Genomic DNA, 18,677 nt, shown 5'->3' on the forward strand with positions numbered 1-18,677 from the left:
GAGGAAATTACAACACAGAGTAATTTGCCTAAGGTCACAAGATTATTGTTATTGTTGGGACAGGGTCTCTCTCTGTCACGCAGGCTGAGGTGCAATAGTGCAACCATGGCTCACTGCAGCCTTGACTTCCCAGGCTTAAGCAATCTTCCAACCAGAGCCTCCCGAGTATCCAGCCCTACTGGTGACTGGTGCTTGCCACCATGCCTGGCTGCTGTTTTGTTTTTTTTTTGTTTTTTTTTTTTTTTTTGAGAGACAAAGTCTCATTCTGTTGCCCAGGCTGGAGTACAGTGGCATGATCTCAGCTCACTGCAGCCTCTGCCTGTCGGGTTCAAGTGATTCTTTTTTTTTATTTTTATTGTTTTTTGAGATGCAGTTTCTTTCTTGTTGCCCAGGCTGGAGTGCAGTGGCGCCATCTCGGCTCACTGCAACCTCTGCCTCCTGGGTTCAAGCAATTCTCCTGCCTCAGCCTCCCGAGTAGCTGAAATTACAGGCACCAGCCACCATGCCCGGCTAATTTTTTTTTTTTTTTTTTTTTGAGACGGAGTCTGGCTCTGTCGCCCAGGCTGGAGTGCAGTGGCGTGATCTCAGCTCACTGCAAGCTCCGCCTCCCGGGTTTACACCATTCTCCTGCCTCAGCCTCCCGAGTAGCTGGGACTACAGGTGCCCGCCACCTTGCCCGGCTAATTTTTTGTATTTTTTAGTAGAGACGGGGTTTCACCGTGTTAGCCAGGATGGTCTCGATCTCCTGACCTAGTGATCCGCCCATCTCGGCCTCCCAAAGTGCTGGGATTACAGGCTTGAGCCACTGCGCCCAACCAATTTTTATATTTTTAGTAGAGACGGGGTTTCACCTTGTTGGTCAGGCTGGTCTCGAACTCCTGACCTCAGGTGATCCACCCGCCTTGGCCTCCCAAAGTGCTGGGATTACAGGTGTGAGCCAACGCACCTGGCCCGGTTCAAGTGATTCTTGTGTCTCAGCCACCCGAGTAGATGGGATGACAGGTGGGTGCCACCACACCTAGCTAAATTTTTTGTATGTTTAGTATAGATGGGATTTCGCCATGTTGACCAGGCTCATCTTGAACTCCTGAACTCAAGTGATCCACCCGCCTCGGCCTCCTAATTTTTTTATTTTTGTAGAGTCAGGGTTTCTGCTGGTTTCCCAGGCTGGTCTTAAACTCCTGCCTGCCTCTGCGATCAGCCTGCCTCGGCCTCCCAAAGTGTTGAGATTACAGGCGTGAGCCACTGTGCCTGGCCACTCACATAACTATGAAGTGTCAGAACCAGACCCTGGGCAATGTAGCTCTAAAGCCCATACTCTTACCAAATATACTTCACTTACTGCCTCCCTGATACCAATATTGTAATAACAACAATGATAGACAGTTGTCATAGTGTCCTAGGAGTGTACAGTGTTCCAGGCATTCTGCTAAGCACTTTTAAATATTTAAAAGAATGTTGGCCAGGCCTGGTGGATCACTTGAGGCCAGGAGTTTGAGATCAGCCTGAGTAACACAGTGAGACCCTGTCTCAAACTTTAAAAAATAATAAAATTTTTTAAAAGAGGAATGTGATAGTCATTAATATTAATAGCAACCCTATTATTAAGCACTTAATGTATATTCTATGCAGTGGAGATTACCCACATTTTGCAGATGAGGAAACAGGTACAGAAAGGCCTGTGAAGCTTTTATCTTGATTTGAGCCTCCATGGTTGGTGAAGAAGATGCCTTGCCTGAGTAGAACACCTGTGAGAGGTTCTGGAGATCTGGGAGGCCCCCATCATCAGTTAGTAGATCCAACCGAACACCATCTATGTCTGCTTTTTAGTAGGCCTCCTATATTAGCGACAGATTATCCTGGACTGTTGGGCTCTTGGATGAGTGGGCACATAAGGGGTGTTATCTAGGGCTCCCGTGGTCTTGGCGTAAACTTGTGCAGCCCCTGGTGATAGAATACGTTTGTTTCCCAGGCCAAGATCAAGCAAAAGCTGCGGGAAATTGAAGAGAATCAGAAGCGGATTGAGAAACTGGAGGAATACATCACCACTAGCAAGTATGTAGCTCTGCAACTGTCCCCCTTACTTCCAGGCCTGTTCTGTTGACCCTACCTACCTACCCATCTTCATGCAGGACCCCCAGAGCCTCTCTGAGCCAGGAGTATTTTTCTCACCAGCAGGAGTAACTCCTGTGTGCCCTCACTTTGTAGGCAGTCCCTAGAAGAGCAGAAGAAGCTAGAGGGGGAGCTGACAGAGGAGGTGGAGATGGCCAAGCGGCGTATTGATGAAATCAATAAGGAGCTGAATCAGGTGATGGAGCAGCTAGGGGATGCCCGCATTGACCGCCAGGAGAGCAGCCGCCAGCAGCGTAAGGCAGAGATAATGGAAAGCATCAAGCGCCTTTACCCTGGCTCTGTGGTAAGAGCAGAGGGGGAACTCATTTCCTGAGTACTTACACTCACTGTCACATGATTTTCCCAGCAGCCCTGTGAGGACCAGGTTGCCAATCCCATTTTTATTGTCAGGGGAAATGAGGCTCGGAGTGGTTTAAAAAAGCACCGCTTCTAAGTGGAAGAACTGCAGTTCAAACCCAACTTGTTCTCCTAAGCTCATGTTCTTTTTTTTTTTTTTTTTTTTTTTTTAATTTTTCAACCTGTCATACTAGGCAATCATGTTCTTTTCATCATAACAATTACGTTTTTCTGAAGGGTTTGTCTTGCTGTGTCCATGCCTCTGGGAGGGGAATTGGAAAACCAGGAAAGATTTTGAAAGCAGGTGGGACCATGGGGCTGGAATTACTCTCTCAGGAAGTAGCTCTCTGCAGTCTTCTATATGGGCTCCGTTGGCATGTATTAACTGGCCCAGTAGCTTTTAGGGACACCCTGAGCTTTATCAGACCTCTTGATCTTTTGACCTCTTTCACCAAATCCTGAGTTCCCAGGTTCCTTGAATATTATCCCATACCTGGGTTCAACTTAGTTTGGTTCTACTAATATTTCCCTGTCACTTCTCTAGAGGCTCTGCTGGGGAGATAAGTATGATTAGAGTCAGTCCCTGCCTTCTTAATCTGATAGTTCTTAGGGAGCCAGGCTTGGTTTTGGAGACTGCGGGAAGGGAACTGGTAAAAGAGATTGATTGATTGATTTTGAGATGGAGTCTTGCTCTTTCACCCAGGCTGGAGTGCAGTGGCACAACCTCGGCTCACTGCAGTCTCCGCCTCCTAGGCTCAAGCGATTCTCCTGCCTTAGCCTCCCAAGTAGCTGGGATTACAGGTGCCCACCACCATGCCCAGCTAATTTTTTTGTATTTTTAGTAGAGACAGGGTTTCACCATGTTGGCCAGGCTGGTTTTAAACTCCTGACCTCAAGTGATCTGCCCGCCTCAGCCTCCCAAAGTGGTAGGATTACAGGCGTGAGCCACCACGCCCAGCCAGATTTATTTCACTAAGTACTTGTGAAAATTTGAAATAATATATGTAAGATATTTGGCATAGTGCCTGGGTGGCGGTGGTCTGTAAAATGGTAAATGAGGTTTAGAAAGATGATCCTGGATTCAGACATGACTGCCTGAAGTCATTGCTTGGGAGCTATAATAGTCTTTTTCTTTATAGCATGGGGGCTGTGTTCTTCTGTGAGATAGGAAAAAACCGAAGTGTTTTTTCTACTCTCACACAACCAGCACAACACTTCACTTCTGACACCAGAAGTGTGGGGGTTTTTCCTCACACACCAAGCAATTCTCCAGCAGACACCAGCTGGGTGACCTATAATTCACTTCAACTCTGACACTATTTATCTGGAGATAGCATCAGATCCCATGGGTTAGGGGCTCAGTCCAAGACTTCAGATGCCAATTGCAAGTCTCAGGTTGTGACTTGTGGTTCTGACTGACCTGCTGTAAATTACAGTTCCTGAGAATCCCTCCCTGGGTTCGATTAATTTACTAGTGCAGCTCACAGAACTCAGGAAAATGTTTTACTTATGTTTACCCATTTATTATGAAGGATATTACAAAGGATGCAGAGAACAGCCATATGGATGCATAAGGCAGGGTATAGGGGAAGAGGTGTGAAGCTTCCATGCCCAATCTGGGCAAGCCACCCTCCAGGTACCCCCACACAGGGCCTTCATTACGTAGGCCTGATTGATCAAATCATCAGCCATCGGTGATCAGTTCAAACTTCAGCCCCTCTCCCCTCCTGAAGGTTGTGGGGGTGGAGCTAAGAGTCGCAAATCTCATCCTGCCTTGGTCTTTCTGGTAACCAGCCCCTATCCAGAAGCTATCTGTGGGCCTCTAGCCATAATCATCTCATTAACATACAAAATGCTCATTCCTGAGATTCTAAGGGTTTTAGGGGTTGTGTGTCGGGAACTCGCGCGTAGAAGACTAAATATATATTTCATAAAACACCACAGTCCACTTCGATCTTCAAACACAGATCCCTTACATCAGAACAATCATGTAATAAATAGAAAGAGGCTGGGGGCCAGCGCATCACTGGAGGTCAGGAGTTCGGGACCAGCCTGGCCAGCATGGTGAAACCCCATCTACTAAAAGTACAAAAATTAGCTGGGCATGATGGCAGGCACCTGTAATCCCAGCTACTCAGGAGGCTAAGGCAGGAGAATCACTTGAACCTGGGAGGTGGAGGTTGCAGTGAGCTGGTATTATGCCCCTGCACTCCAGCGTGGGCTGCAGAGTGAGACTTCGTCTCCAAAAAAAAGTAGAAAAATAACTGGTACATTACTAGAATCCCATTTAGTCATTAATTAATAATTAGTCTAGTCCATGATCATGTCATGAAAATGTTTCCTAGGGTGAGACCATTCAGGTTTGCAGGCTTTTATTCAATCTTGTTAGGTTCCAAAACGAGGAGTGTTCTCTAGCTTCACACTTTCAGGCATCTGGGATAATTGTGCTAAGAGACAATATCATCTCTTGCTCTGAACCTGTTTTGAGGTGTTAATATAATACTGAGTTTCCCTCATTACATAACTCATTTATTCATTTCTTTACCTCCCTTCTGTTACCCAAACTTTTCCACCTTTGGAAGGGACATTAGGATTGGCCACTGTGCTGATCTAGAGTGCACACAGCAAGCTAGTCTGCAATTGCTTCCTCCTCAGTCCATACAGTCCCATTCAGTTAAGGTAGGGTTACTTGGGTACAGAACTAGTGGGCTGTCTTTTTTGTTTGTTTTGAGACAGGGTCTTATTATGTTACCCAGGCTGGTCTTGAACTCCTGGACTTAAGCGATCCTCCCACTGCAACCTCCCAAGTAGCTAAGATTACAAGCACACACCACCATGCTTGGTATTGGGTTATCTTAACCACTAGGCAATACAGTTGCGTTCACTTCCTGATATAGATTCTAGTCTGTCCCCCTTTCCACACTGGGAATTAGGATTCCTGAGCCAGCTCCCAAAAGCTTCATACTTCAGTTTTCCCTTCCTACTTTACTCAGTATGGCCGCCTCATTGACCTGTGCCAGCCCACACAAAAGAAGTATCAGATTGCTGTAACCAAGGTTTTGGGCAAGAACATGGATGCCATTATTGTGGACTCGGAGAAGACAGGCCGGGACTGTATTCAGTATATCAAGGAACAGCGTGGGGAGCCTGAGACCTTCTTGCCTCTTGACTACCTGGAGGTAAGGCTTCTTGGGGATTGGGTCAGGCCAGTGTTCAAGGGCCCCTCTTCTAGTACTCCCTGTTTGTGTTCTGCCACTAACTGAGCTTCTCCCCACAGGTGAAGCCTACAGATGAAAAACTCCGGGAGCTGAAGGGGGCCAAGCTAGTGATTGATGTGATTCGCTATGAGCCACCTCACATCAAAAAGGCCCTGCAGTATGCTTGTGGCAATGCCCTTGTCTGTGACAACGTGGAGGATGCCCGCCGCATTGCCTTTGGAGGCCACCAGCGCCACAAGGTGTGGATTCTCTTGCCCAGGTTGAAGCTGGACAGGCTCAGTACTGGAGATTCATTTGTTCAGCTTCTCCCCCTCTTCTCTTTTCCCCCTGCTGTGTGTAGACAGTGGCACTGGATGGAACCCTATTCCAGAAGTCAGGAGTGATCTCTGGTGGGGCCAGTGACCTGAAGGCCAAGGCGCGGCGCTGGGATGAGAAAGCAGTAGACAAGTTGAAAGAGAAGAAGGAGCGCTTGACAGAGGAGCTGAAAGTAAGCCACAGGCAGTGCTGTTTTTAGCAGTGGGAGTCCTAAGCCTAGGTCAACCACCACCTTACCACCTAGCCCTTCTTTCTTGTTCCCTTCAGGAGCAGATGAAGGCAAAACGGAAAGAGGCAGAGCTGCGTCAGGTGCAGTCTCAGGCCCATGGACTGCAGATGCGACTCAAGTACTCCCAGAGTGACCTAGAACAGACCAAGACACGACATCTAGCCCTGAATCTGCAGGTGGGGCCTGGCCTTCAGCCCTGTTCTCCAAAGGCCATCCACACATTCCTGGCCTAGGTTTCTCTGAGGGTGGGGAACTTGTTTCACTTCCCTGTCTCCTCCCAGCCTGCCGCAGGAAGCCAAGTATAGCATAGAGTCAGACAGCCAGGGATTCAGAGCTTGGCTCTGCGTTGAGTATGACATTAGGCAAGTAATTTCACCTCTCAGTGTCAACTTTCACATCTTAATCTGTGAAATGCAAGTTAAGATAATACCTACTCGGCCGAACACGGTGGATCACCTGAGATCAGGAGTTGGAGACCAGCCTGGCCAACATGGTGAAACCCTGTCTCTACTACAAATATAAAAAATTAGCCGGGTATGGTGGCAGGCGCCTGTAATCCCAGCTACTTGGGATGCTGAGGGCAGGAGAATTGCTTTAACCTGGGAGGTGGAGGTTGCAGTGAGCCAAGATCGCGCCATTTTACTCCAGCCTGGGTGACAGAGAGAGACTCTGTCTCAAAATAAATAAATAAATGATACCTACTTTATAGGGTCATTATTAAATGAGTTAACATGTAAAGTGCTTAAGACTGCTATGTGTTCAGTTTATGTTAGGTGCTATTGTTAGCATAATTTGTTCATTCAGCAAATTTGAATTTTTGAAAGTGAGCTGTGGGCATTTCAGTCCCTGCTTGTGGTAGTGGTGGGGTGGGGGGCAGTACTGTTCTAGGTATATTAATGTTTTTTTAAATTATTATTATTGAGTACTTCCCCAGACCACCCTGGAGGTCTTATATGTAGTGTGTGTATTTATATATCTTTTTCTAAACTCAAAAACCCTAAACTGAATTCTGAAACAGTTCTGCCCCCAGGGGTTATAGATCAAAGATTGGGACCTATACCTAATGATGTTTACTGTGTGCCCAGCCCTGTGGATTGAAGCTGGCTGAACTGGATGCCAGGGAAGAAGCCATGTGATGGCTTCTGTGCAACATCATGGAGACTTGACTAGGGCAGTAGTGCTAAGCCAGGTTCTCTCAGATGTGGAGAGCTAGCCCTTCCTGACTGTGGGACCAATGCAGTCAAGGTAGGTTTTCCTCCAAGGACCCTGGTCTGTTTTGTCCTCTCAACCCATTGCCTGTAGGAAAAATCCAAGCTGGAGAGTGAGCTAGCCAACTTTGGGCCTCGCATTAATGATATCAAGAGGATCATTCAGAGCCGAGAGAGGGAGATGAAAGACTTGAAGGAGAAGATGAACCAGGTTGGTAGGGTGTGGGCCATGCCAGCGTGTGCATCAGGGCAGGACTGGGACTGGAAGCAGGACAGACTAAAAGGGCCGGTGCCCTCCCTGGCTTCTCTTCTCAGGTAGAGGATGAGGTGTTTGAAGAGTTTTGTCGGGAGATTGGTGTGCGCAACATCCGGGAGTTTGAGGAAGAGAAGGTGAAACGGCAGAATGAAATCGCCAAGAAGCGGTAGGTGGGAGGATTGGTAGAAGAGATTGGGATGCCCTTGAGCTTCTAACCTGACATCCTTGGAAAACCAGATGCTGTCATAGGCAAAGGTCAGCTCTTAGAACTGTGTGAGTTTATGTAGGTAGGCCTTAAAGAACAGAAATCAGGAGGGCAGTATGGCATAGTTATAGTGGTTAAGAGTGCTAACTCTAAACTTGATTTCCTGGATTCCTGGATTACAGCCCCAGCTCCACAACTCGTTATCTTTGGCAGTGACTTGACTTCTGTAAGCTGCAGTATCTGCAGAATGGTATAATGATACCTATCTCATGGCATTGTTGGGAGGATCAGGTGAAATAATTTCTTTTTTTAAGATTACCTGTTTTCCTTTTTTTTTTTTTTTTTTTTTTTCCTGAGACAGGGTCTCACCCTGTTGCTGAGACTGGAGTGCAGTGGCAATCTTGACCTTCCCAGGCTCAGGTGGTCCTCCCACCTCAGCCTCCTGAGTAACTGGGACTACAGATGTTTGCCACCACACCCGGCTAATTTTTGTTTTTCTGGTTTTTTTTTTGTTGTTGTTGTTGTAGAGATGGGGTTTTGCCATGTTGCCCAGACTGGTCTGGAACTCGGGCTCAAGTGATCCTCCTGCCTCAGCCTCCCAAAGTGCTTGGATTACAGGTGTGAGCCATAGTGCCAGCCTTTTTTTTCCTCCTCAAGATGGAGTCTTGCTCTGTCGCCCAGGTTGGAGTGCAGTGGCATGATCTCGGCTCACTGCAATCTCCGCCTCCCAGGTTCACGCAATTCTCCTGCCTCAGCCTCCCGAGTAGCTGGGACTACAGGTGCACTCCACCATGCCCGGCTAATTTTTTGTATTTTTAGTAGAGATGGGGTTTCACCATGCTGGCCAGACTGGTCTCGAACTCCTGACGTTGTGATCCGCCCACCTTGGCCTCCCAAAGTGCTGGGATTACAGGCATGAGTCACCACGCCTGGCCCTAACCCCCGCCTGCCTTTTTTTTTTTTTTTTTTTTTTACCTTTTTAAAAGGTATTTAGCAGCTCACATAGCATCTACTAAGAGCAAGAAATACTAGCTTTTGTTGTTATTATCATAATGGGCAATGTGAGGTGGAGGGAGGCGGGAGATTAAATTCTTGGTTGAAACAATAGCCAGAAGAAAATAATCTTCTCATTTTTCCTCACTTTAGTTGATTCATTCATTCAACAAACCTTTTTTGAGTACCTGCCTTGTGCCAGGTTGTCTTGTGCTAGGTATTGGAAGGGAGACGAGGGAGATGGAGGTAAGACAGATGAACACAACACAGTCGTTGCTGAAGGACGTCATCCCTTGTAACCTGGGCTTCAGTTAGCAGTTTAGCGCTTTGCCCATACAGTAAATATTCATTGCTGTCCTACCTTAAGCCAGTCTCAAGGGATACAGAATTGAATCAGACTCTTGTTTCTTTCCTCAGGAAACTATAGAGTACTGGGGGAAACATCAATTTGAGGACAGTGTGATCAATGGTGTAATTATGGTAGATACAAAATACTGAAGAAATTTTCAAGGAGCTACAAATCAACAACAGGAAAAATAAAATCAATGACAAGAAACCCAGTAGAAATGTGGCAAAGTACTTATGATATCTAATGCAATGAAAAAAGTTAAAAAAACAAAAGTGGCAAAGAATATAGATAGGCTTTCATGGAAAGAGAAGTTCAAGTGGCTAATGACCATAGGAATTGAGGTCTAACCTCTTAATCAGAGAAATGCAAATTAAAAAGTCTAACAATATTTGGTGGAAATCTATAGATGTCCTGTGTAGTATGTGGGGGGGGGAAATATATATATATATATATATATATATATATATATAAACCTATGGGTATTTATCCCAGAGTCTTGCCATAGGGTCCCAAAGAGACACACATTCAGTGTTATTCATCTTGGCATAACTTGTAGTAGTGGGACATTGGTGGCAATGTAGACGGCCATTACTGGGGGAAGCATAAGTCAAATGAATATATAGACTGGAGTACTATGTAGGAGTTCACAGCAAGAACTAGATTTGTGGGCAGTAGTGGATAATTTATAAACTGGATATTGACCAGAAAAAAGAATAAAGTTTGTAACACAGTAGATTTGTGTAAATTTTAGGTCTAAGATATTTTACAAGGATATGCATTTTTAAGGAATGCATGTGTATATGTCACTTGTGGTGTATGTTCACAGTAGGGAAGGTAATGGGAATGGAAATTGGGGATTGAAACAAAGAGGACAAGGGAAGAGTCTTGCCCAGGCAGTGATGATAAGTGTGTTATGAACTGTGGGATATGATTAACTCGCTTCTGCACCTGAAGTCTAAAAACGGAGGAACCCAACAAAGTGTAATAGAAACTAGGAACCTGCTCAGAACCGTCAGGAAAGGTTTTACAAAACAGGGAGTGATGACTGGAGACTGAAGAGTGAGTAGGATTTAGCCAGCCAGGCAGCAACAGAAAAAGGGAATTCCAGGCAGAGAGAACAGCATGCTTGGAGGTATGAGAGAGCATGCCTTGTTCTGGATACTAAGTAGTTTTTAATGTCTGGAGCATAAAAGCAGGGTCAGGAAGAAGGCGGGGAGTGGTGGAGAGGTCAGCAGGGGCCGGATCACAGAGGCCTTTATGAGTCATACTTAGGAGACTGGACATAAAATTGCATAGCTCAAAATTATAGTTAGTTATATTTCATTTGGATTATAGTGGCTAATAGGTTTAAGCTGCTAGCATGACATCTGGCAGCATCTGTCACACCATATTGGGAGTTGGAGAGGGCAATTGGAAGTTAGTCCTGCCTGGCCTGCCAGTGCCTGTGTATGCTGGTTGCATACTCTGAGTTTCTGAAGAGATGGAGAGGAGGACAATAGCAGGAATCCAGTATTTTCTCCATGTTTTTGTACTACCCAAGTTCTGCCCTTTAAGAGGTTTTGGGACCTTGGGGCAGAAGTTGGGATGCTGTAATTGAAGCCCTTGGACAAAAGTAAGCTGAGTACAGTCAATATACCTGGTGATAATAGCAACTAAAATTAATTGAGTAGTTATCGTGGACCCGGTGTGCTTCTAAGGACTTTATACATATTAACTCATTTAAAAATCTCCCAATAACCCTAAGGTAAGTACTATTATGTCCATTTTGCAGATGGGGAAACAGGCCTGGAGAGTATAACCAACTTGCCTGAATCACACTACTAGTAACTGGCAGAGTTGAGATACCAATCTTACTAATCCACTATATTATATTGCAGTGGTGGTATACTAGAAAGAGCCCGAGTTTTGGTGTTAAATCTGGGTTTCAGTCTCACATGTGCCATTTACTAGCTGTGTGGCCTTAGGCAAGATCTTTTACCTCTTGGCCTAAGTTTTCCTCATTTGTAAAATTAGGATAATAATGCCTACTTGCAGAGCTGTTGATTAGAGGATTAGAGATAATATATGTAAAGTACATAGAAGCTTAATAAATAGGAATTACCATAGCTGGTGGATTCACATGGACTCTTTTATGCCTCCTTGTAGGAACTTGGAGGGCGCTAGGGTCTCCAGTGTTTAAAGGGGAATAAATAAGGTTTGGCCGAATCTTCCCTGCCTTATACCATGTCTACAGGGCTAGGCTGAGGAACTTACTTCTTCAGCTTCAGGGGACCGTTTTATGTGCATATGGATGGATGAAGCAGGTTGTGACTGAAAATCAGTAACTCTTGGTCCCTGAGCCCTGGGTCTAGTTTCCCTTTCTTCCCATAGCCGGATTTTGTGCATTGGTTATCTCTGATGAGATTATGAGTGATTCTCCCCCACTTTTATACACAGTTTGGAGTTTGAGAATCAGAAGACTCGCTTGGGCATTCAGTTGGATTTTGAAAAGAACCAACTGAAGGAGGACCAGGATAAAGTACACATGTGGGAGCAGACAGTGAAAAAAGATGAAAATGAGATAGAAAAGCTCAAAAAGGTAAGGAAGGAAAGAATTAAAAGACAGACTAACAACTGGGAGGAAAAATGGGAAGAAATATGACAGAAAGATAATGTCCACAACTTAGAAATTTCTCATCTAAACCAATAAGAAAAATATCAAGACCTAAACAGGAAAAATGGATAAGTGTCACAGACAGTTCAAGAAGACTTTCAAATAGTCCCTAAACCCATACAAATAATTTAGTCTTACTAAAGAAATGCAAATTAAAGCAACAGTCAGATGCAATGTATTTTCTAGTACATCATGGAAAATGTAAAAACAAAGGACACAATGCTTAAATACCAGCCATAGTATAGAAGACCAGTATTCTTTTTTTTTTTTTGAGATGGGGTCTTGCTGTGTTGCCCAGGCTGGAGTGCAGTGGCACCATCTCAGCTACTGCAACCTCTGCCTCCCGGGTTCAACCGATTCTCCTGCCTCAGGCTCCCGAGCATTTGGGACTACAGGTGCGTGCCACCAAGCCCAGTTAATTTTTATATTTTTAGTAGAGACGGGGTTTCACCATATTGGCCAGGCTGGTCTCGAACTCCTGACCTCGTGATCCACCCGCCTCGGCCTCTCAAAGTGCTGGGATTACAAGCATGAGCCACCGTGCCTGGCCAGGAGACCAGTATTCTTAACGTAATGTGGCACCATCCTTCAAGAAGCTTCACAATGCATTTATACCCTGTGACTCAGTAATACCTGAGGAGATCATCCAAAATGCTGGCAAGGCTTTATGCGAACACTTTGATGTTTTTAACAAGCATTATTTATAGTTCCAAATTGGAAACTACTCAGTGCCCCTTGGAAAGTGGGAATTTAGCAAATCATGCAACATTTGTAAAATTATTTATGTAGTGTTTTCAAACTTTAGTAATACACAGACCCTTTTTAAAGGAAAAGTAGTCCCTAAGATTGCCATTGTTGCCTTAAATCCGTGATGTTACTTACGTATATACAAATATATATACTTGGAACACTTAATCAAATGCTAAGACTAAGTTAAAAATTAAATACTAGCAAAATGAGCAAAATTTAGATTGACCATGTAAATTCAGTGCAACAAATGATGGTGTTTTGCTGAAACCTAGTCACTTCACAGTGTGACTGTGCTACTGACTGGTACAGCTCAGTTCTTTTGAGCTTAGCATGCCTGTGCCACCATGTATTGTGTGATGACTCAATTTTCTCACACTCTTTCTCTTTAAACTACTATGAAGCCTTTGTTCCTTACATCATTCCCTCCTGAGGTGATTTGGCCTTCACTTGGTTTGAACTTACTGTTTGACTTTCATCTGCCTATGTTTGTTGCTTGTTTGTGTGTTTTCTTCATTAACCCCTGATGATTAAATTAGTACTCTTTGGTGTCTGAAATTTTTTTTTTTTTTTTGAGACGCAGTTTTGATCTTGTTGCCTAGGCTGGAGTGCAATAGCATTCGGCTCACTGCAACCTCTGCTTTCCGGGTTCAAGCAATACTCCTGCCTCTGTCTTCCGAGTAGCTGGGATTACAGGCGCCCGCCACCAAGCCCGGCTAATTTTTTGTATTTTTAATAGAGATGGGGTTTCACGATGTTCGCCAGGCTGGTCCCGAACTCCTGGCCTCAAGTGATCCACTCGCCTCGGCCTCCCAAAGTGCTGGGATTACAGGTGTGAGCCACCGCGCCCAACCTGGTGTCTGAAATCTTAAATGCAGTTGTAGCTTGGGCAGTAAAATCCTGAGGCAAGACAAGTTAGATACCTAGATGATTTGGGATATTACATATACGCAATTATTTTACTTTTTATTTTGAAATAATTTTCAACTTTGCAAAAAATTGCAAGGAATAGTACAAAGAACTCCTATCTACCCATCACCAAGATTCATCGATCATTAACATGTTGCCACATTATCTTTTGCATTCTCTTGCTCTATATATATGCTTATTATTTTTTATGAGCCATTTGGGAGTAAGTTGCAGATATATCTCCTTTATGTGATTATTATTATTATTTTTTTTTTGAGACAGGGTCTCACCCTGTCGTCCAGTTTGGAGTGCAGTGGCACGATCTCAGCTCACTGCAACCTCCGCCTCCCGGGCTCAAGTGATCCTCCCACCTCAGCCTCTCAAGTAGCTGGGACTACAGGTGTGCACCACCACACCCAGCTAATTTTTGTATTTTTTGTAGAGACGGGGTTTTGCCTTGTTGTCCAGGCTGGTCTCGAACTCCTGGGCTCAAGCAGTCTGCCTACCTTGGCTTCCCAAAGTGCTGGAATCACAAATGTAAGCCACTCCACCAGGCCCCCTTTATGTGACTTAAGATCAAAATGAAAACAAAAATTTTCCTTTTTAAAAATCAGAACATTATACATAAGGCTATGATCCGCTTTGGCTGACCTAGTCCCCTTCCTCTTGTCAGAGGTGATTCTTCCAGACCCTTTAAGGATTTACTTAAATACTTGTACATTTACATATGTGTATTCATAGAAAATGCACAGTATTGTTTGTGTGGGTTTTTTTTTTTTTTAAAAAAAACAAATGTTACTATACTGCACATGACAGAAAGTTTTGATGTAGAAAAAAATGTTCAAATATAACATTTAGTCAGAATACAGAGTTTTAATTACAGTCTAGTCCCAACTATGTAAAGCTGTCTGTAAATAATGCTGAGAGAAAATGTGCTAGAATGTTAATTGATTATCTAACTGATGAGATTGTGAGTAATTCCCCCCTTAATACTTTCTCTATACTTTTAACTTTCGTACATACACTAGATCACTTGTAAAATTGGGATGTGTGGGAGAGGACAACCAAATTTTAAAAAGATAGGAGGCTGAGGGGTGATGGGGGTGTGAAAGCAAAGCTCATTGATGAGTGATTCCAATAAACTGCCTAGTAGGAAGGGTGGGAGCAGGAGAATATCCCAGGGTAAGATGGAGAAAGTCTTCACCTATTGTCCTGTTCCCGCTGCTGGGACCAGGAGGAACAAAGACACATGAAGATCATAGATGAGACCATGGCTCAGCTACAAGACCTGAAGAATCAGCATCTGGCCAAGAAGTCGGAAGTGAATGACAAGAATCACGAGATGGAGGAGATTCGTAAGAAACTGGGGGGCGCCAACAAGTGAGTGGGTTCAGGCCTGGGGTGGGAGGACATAGATAGAGCAGGCAGCCTGCCAGATTTGGGTCTCACCTAGCCCCTGGACCTTTTTTAGGGAAATGACCCATTTACAGAAGGAGGTGACAGCCATTGAGACTAAACTTGAACAGAAACGCAGTGACCGTCACAACTTGCTACAGGCCTGTAAGATGCAGGACATTAAGTTGCCACTGTCAAAAGGCACCATGGATGATATTAGTCAGGAAGAGGTGAGTATTGTGGCTGGTGGTGGGAGTGGGCTATGAACATCATTAACTAGGGATGGGGAGTGAAAGTGATCAGGAAGGGCAATGAGAGAGAGAAACATGGTGGGCAGATGGTGAAGGGACATGAAAAGGGATGCAGGAGAGATGAGGCAAGGTGCAGTGGTGAACGCAGGTGAGGCGGAAGGTAATAATAGCTTTGGTGTGAGAGAGAAGTTGAATTGGGAGTAGAGCTGCAAGCCAGTGAGTGGGTGGTGAAAGAGTTGAGCCAGGAAAGAATGAAGTAATTCATTAACCTTAGGGACCTGAGCTATATTAGCTCCAGCAGGTGACATAAATTGGTAGGAGTGGGAATTGAGGGACATTAGCCAAGAGCAAAGGAAGACAGAAAGCTGGGGGACCTGAGGATGATAGCTTAGCTGCAGTGAGGGAGATTGGCCAGGAGAGGGTTGGGTAAGGGACATCAGCAATGCAGAGGTGAGGAAGTTTAGTTACAGGAAAACCAGAGATACTAGCCAAAGAGGAGCAGTGGAAGCAAAGATTTGTAGCAAGGGGGTGGGAAATGTTAACTGAGAGGGGGTTTGCATATATTAATATCTTGTCTTAGACCTAGTCATATATCTCAGTCCCATGTGTCTTTCTCCCTCCTCACTTTCCAAATGGCATTTCAGTTTAATTCAGTAAAATATTTTGAATACCAGAAATGTTCTGGGCATCATGGTAGCATGTGACATAATTACCCCAATCCTAACCACAGGCCTGCCAGACAGGCATTATCCCCACATTACAGGTGAAGAAACTGAGGATCTGAGAATGTAACTTGCCCAAAATCACAATGTTAGTAAGTGGTAGACCTCAATTTTTTTTTCTTTTTGAGATAGAGTCTTGCTTTGTCGCCCAGGCTGAAGTGCAGTGGTGTGATCTTGGCTCACTGCAGCCTCCGCCTCCCAGGTTCAGGTGATTCTTGTGCCTCAGTCTCCCACGTAGCTGGGATTACAGGCATGCACCACCACTCCTGGCTAATTTTTGTATTTTTAGTACAGACAGGGTTTCACCATGTTGGCCAGGCTGGTCTCAAACTCCTGACCTCAAGTGATTCACCTGCCTTGGCCTCCCAAAGTGCTGGGATTATAGGTACAACCCACTGCGCCTGGCCATAGAGCTCAATTTTGAACTTGAGTCATTCTGCCTGCAAAGCCTCTGCTCCTTCTGCCATGGTGCTTTCTAGCAAGGTGCTTTCTCAAAGATTGAAGGCTGCAAAGGAGCTCCTTATAGAGGTGCACTCTCATGGCCAGTCTGCTCCACTTGACTCTCTGTTGCCATTGCAGGGTAGCTCCCAGGGGGAGGACTCAGTGAGTGGTTCACAGAGAATTTCCAGTATCTATGCACGAGAGGCCCTCATTGAGATTGACTACGGTGATCTGTGTGAGGATCTGAAGGTGAGGATCAGCCACAGGGGTATGTGGAGGTGGGAGCTGGGTGTGAGGGGGACCATCTTCCTAGCTGTCCAGAGAGGGGGTTAGCCCATCGGGGAAAGCTGGCAAGGGAGGGAGTATGGAGTTGTGAGGCAGGATCTCCCCCTCATATACATACAGACATATGCACATTCCCTACCCCACACCCCGAGTTACTCCTGCCCTTTCCTGCTATCAGTCTTCCCCTTACCTGTGTGTATATAACTAAGCTAAGCCTAGGTACACACAGAGAAGAGACTTCAGTACAGTGAACAGATTGACCTCAGGTGTTCCTTAGGGCTCTTTCCTCCTCACTTGGCATTCTTTCATCCTGGGTATCACTTCACTTCCATGGCTTCCACTGCAATCTCTATGCTAGGTCCCACAGGTACCTCAAACCCTAGCCTTCCTCCCCATATTTACCCATCTCAGTCCCACTCACATGCTCAGCCAGAAATCTGAGCCTCATCCTTGACTTCTCCCTCTTTCACTTTATATAATCAATTAATTACCAAGCCCTGTGGATTCTGCTTCTTAAGTAGCTTTCTTTCTTTTTCTTTTTTTTTTTTTTTTTTGAGACGGAGTTTCGCTCTTGTTGCCCAGGCTGGAGTGCAGTGGCATGATCTCGGCTTACTGCTACAACCTCTGCCTCCCAGCTTCAAGCGATTCTCCTGCCTCAGCCTCCCGAGTAGCCGAGATTACAGGCACCCACCACCATGCCCTGCTAATTGTTAGTAGAGACGGGGTTTCACCATGTTGGTCAGGCTGGTCTTGGACTCCTGACCTCAGGTGATCCGCCCGCCTTGGCCTCCCAAAGTGCTGAGATTACAGGCGTGAGCCAGTGTGCCCGGCCCTAAATATCTATTGAATTCTGGTTTTTGTTTCCACTGTCTCTAATGCAGGCCACTTTCATCTCACATAGCCACCTACAGGAGCCTCCTAAATAGTTTATGATGTGTTTCAATCATTATATTCAGGAGAATTTGATTTTTTTAACTTACGGAAAATTTCAAGCATATGAAAGTAAAGAGAATGATGATAATGAACCTCAGGCACTCAGCTTCAACAGTTAAGCAATCTTGTTTTTTATACCCCCTATTGGACTATTTTAAAGAAAACTCTAAGCATTACTCCATTCATAATTATCCCAGCATGTATCTCTAGAATATGAGAACTTTTAAGAAAAACAACCACAATGTTATACCTGAAAATATTTAACAATAACTCCATAATATCGTCTAATCAGTAAATGTTTAGATTTCCATGAAAGTCCCTTTTTTTTTTTTTTTGTAACTTTTTTTTTTTTTGCAGTTTATATGTTTAGATCAATATTCCAGTAAGGTCCCTATGTTAAAATTGGTCTCTGCTAGTCTATAACATTTTCTTCTTTGTTTTTATTTTATGTTTTCCTTCCTGTTTATCTGTGGAAGGAACTGGGTCATTGGTAGTATAGAATTGTCTGCATTCTGGATTTGGCTGATTATGTCCTCGTGATGTTACTGAACATGTTTTTCCATGCCTTGTATTTCCTATAAACTGGTAGGTAAATCTAGGGTTTGATTGGATTCAAGTTCTTTTTTTGGCAAGAATATATCATAGGTGGTACTATGTACTTGTGAACTTCCTTCTGCATCACATCAGTAGACACCTGATGTCGGTTCTCACTTTCTTTGTAATGTTAAAATTGACCAGTGTTCAACATTAGCTATGGTATTCTTGCCAAAAAACAAACGTGGATCTGATCAAGCTTCCGTATCCACCACCTATCAGAAACACTGGTGCCAGGGGAATGTTAAAAAAGCACATGAGGGATGGGCGTGGTGGCTCACGCCTGTAATCCCAGCACTTTGGGAGGCCAAGGCACGTGGATCACCTGAGGTCAGGAGTTCGAGACTAGCCTGGCCAACATGGTGAAACCCCATCTCTACTAAAAATACAAAAATTAGCCAGGCATGGTGGTGCACACCTGTAATCCCAGCTACTTGGGAGGCTGAGGCAGAATTGCCTGAACCCTGGAGGCGGAGGTTGCAGTGAGCTGAGATTGTGCCATTGC

General features: G+C 44.8%; 1 protein-coding gene across 1 annotated transcript in view; it reads left to right on the top strand.

The window, feature by feature from the left end:
* The window catches only part of SMC1A (structural maintenance of chromosomes 1A), a 45,039-nt gene that overhangs the window by 10,999 nt on the left and 15,363 nt on the right, over window positions 1–18,677 (top strand). The window contains exons 8-19 of the mRNA XM_037994921.2: window positions 1,973–2,055; window positions 2,209–2,416; window positions 5,463–5,648; window positions 5,747–5,926; window positions 6,028–6,174; window positions 6,270–6,407; window positions 7,534–7,650; window positions 7,755–7,861; window positions 11,679–11,820; window positions 14,786–14,931; window positions 15,023–15,176; window positions 16,499–16,609. Of these exons, the coding sequence (XP_037850849.1) occupies window positions 1,973–2,055; window positions 2,209–2,416; window positions 5,463–5,648; window positions 5,747–5,926; window positions 6,028–6,174; window positions 6,270–6,407; window positions 7,534–7,650; window positions 7,755–7,861; window positions 11,679–11,820; window positions 14,786–14,931; window positions 15,023–15,176; window positions 16,499–16,609 (1,719 nt within the window). The remainder of the gene's footprint in view (window positions 1–1,972; window positions 2,056–2,208; window positions 2,417–5,462; window positions 5,649–5,746; window positions 5,927–6,027; window positions 6,175–6,269; window positions 6,408–7,533; window positions 7,651–7,754; window positions 7,862–11,678; window positions 11,821–14,785; window positions 14,932–15,022; window positions 15,177–16,498; window positions 16,610–18,677) is intronic.

Source organism: Chlorocebus sabaeus, chromosome X, assembly GCF_047675955.1.
Source record: "Chlorocebus sabaeus isolate Y175 chromosome X, mChlSab1.0.hap1, whole genome shotgun sequence".
NCBI classification, from domain to species: Eukaryota; Metazoa; Chordata; class Mammalia; order Primates; family Cercopithecidae; genus Chlorocebus; species Chlorocebus sabaeus.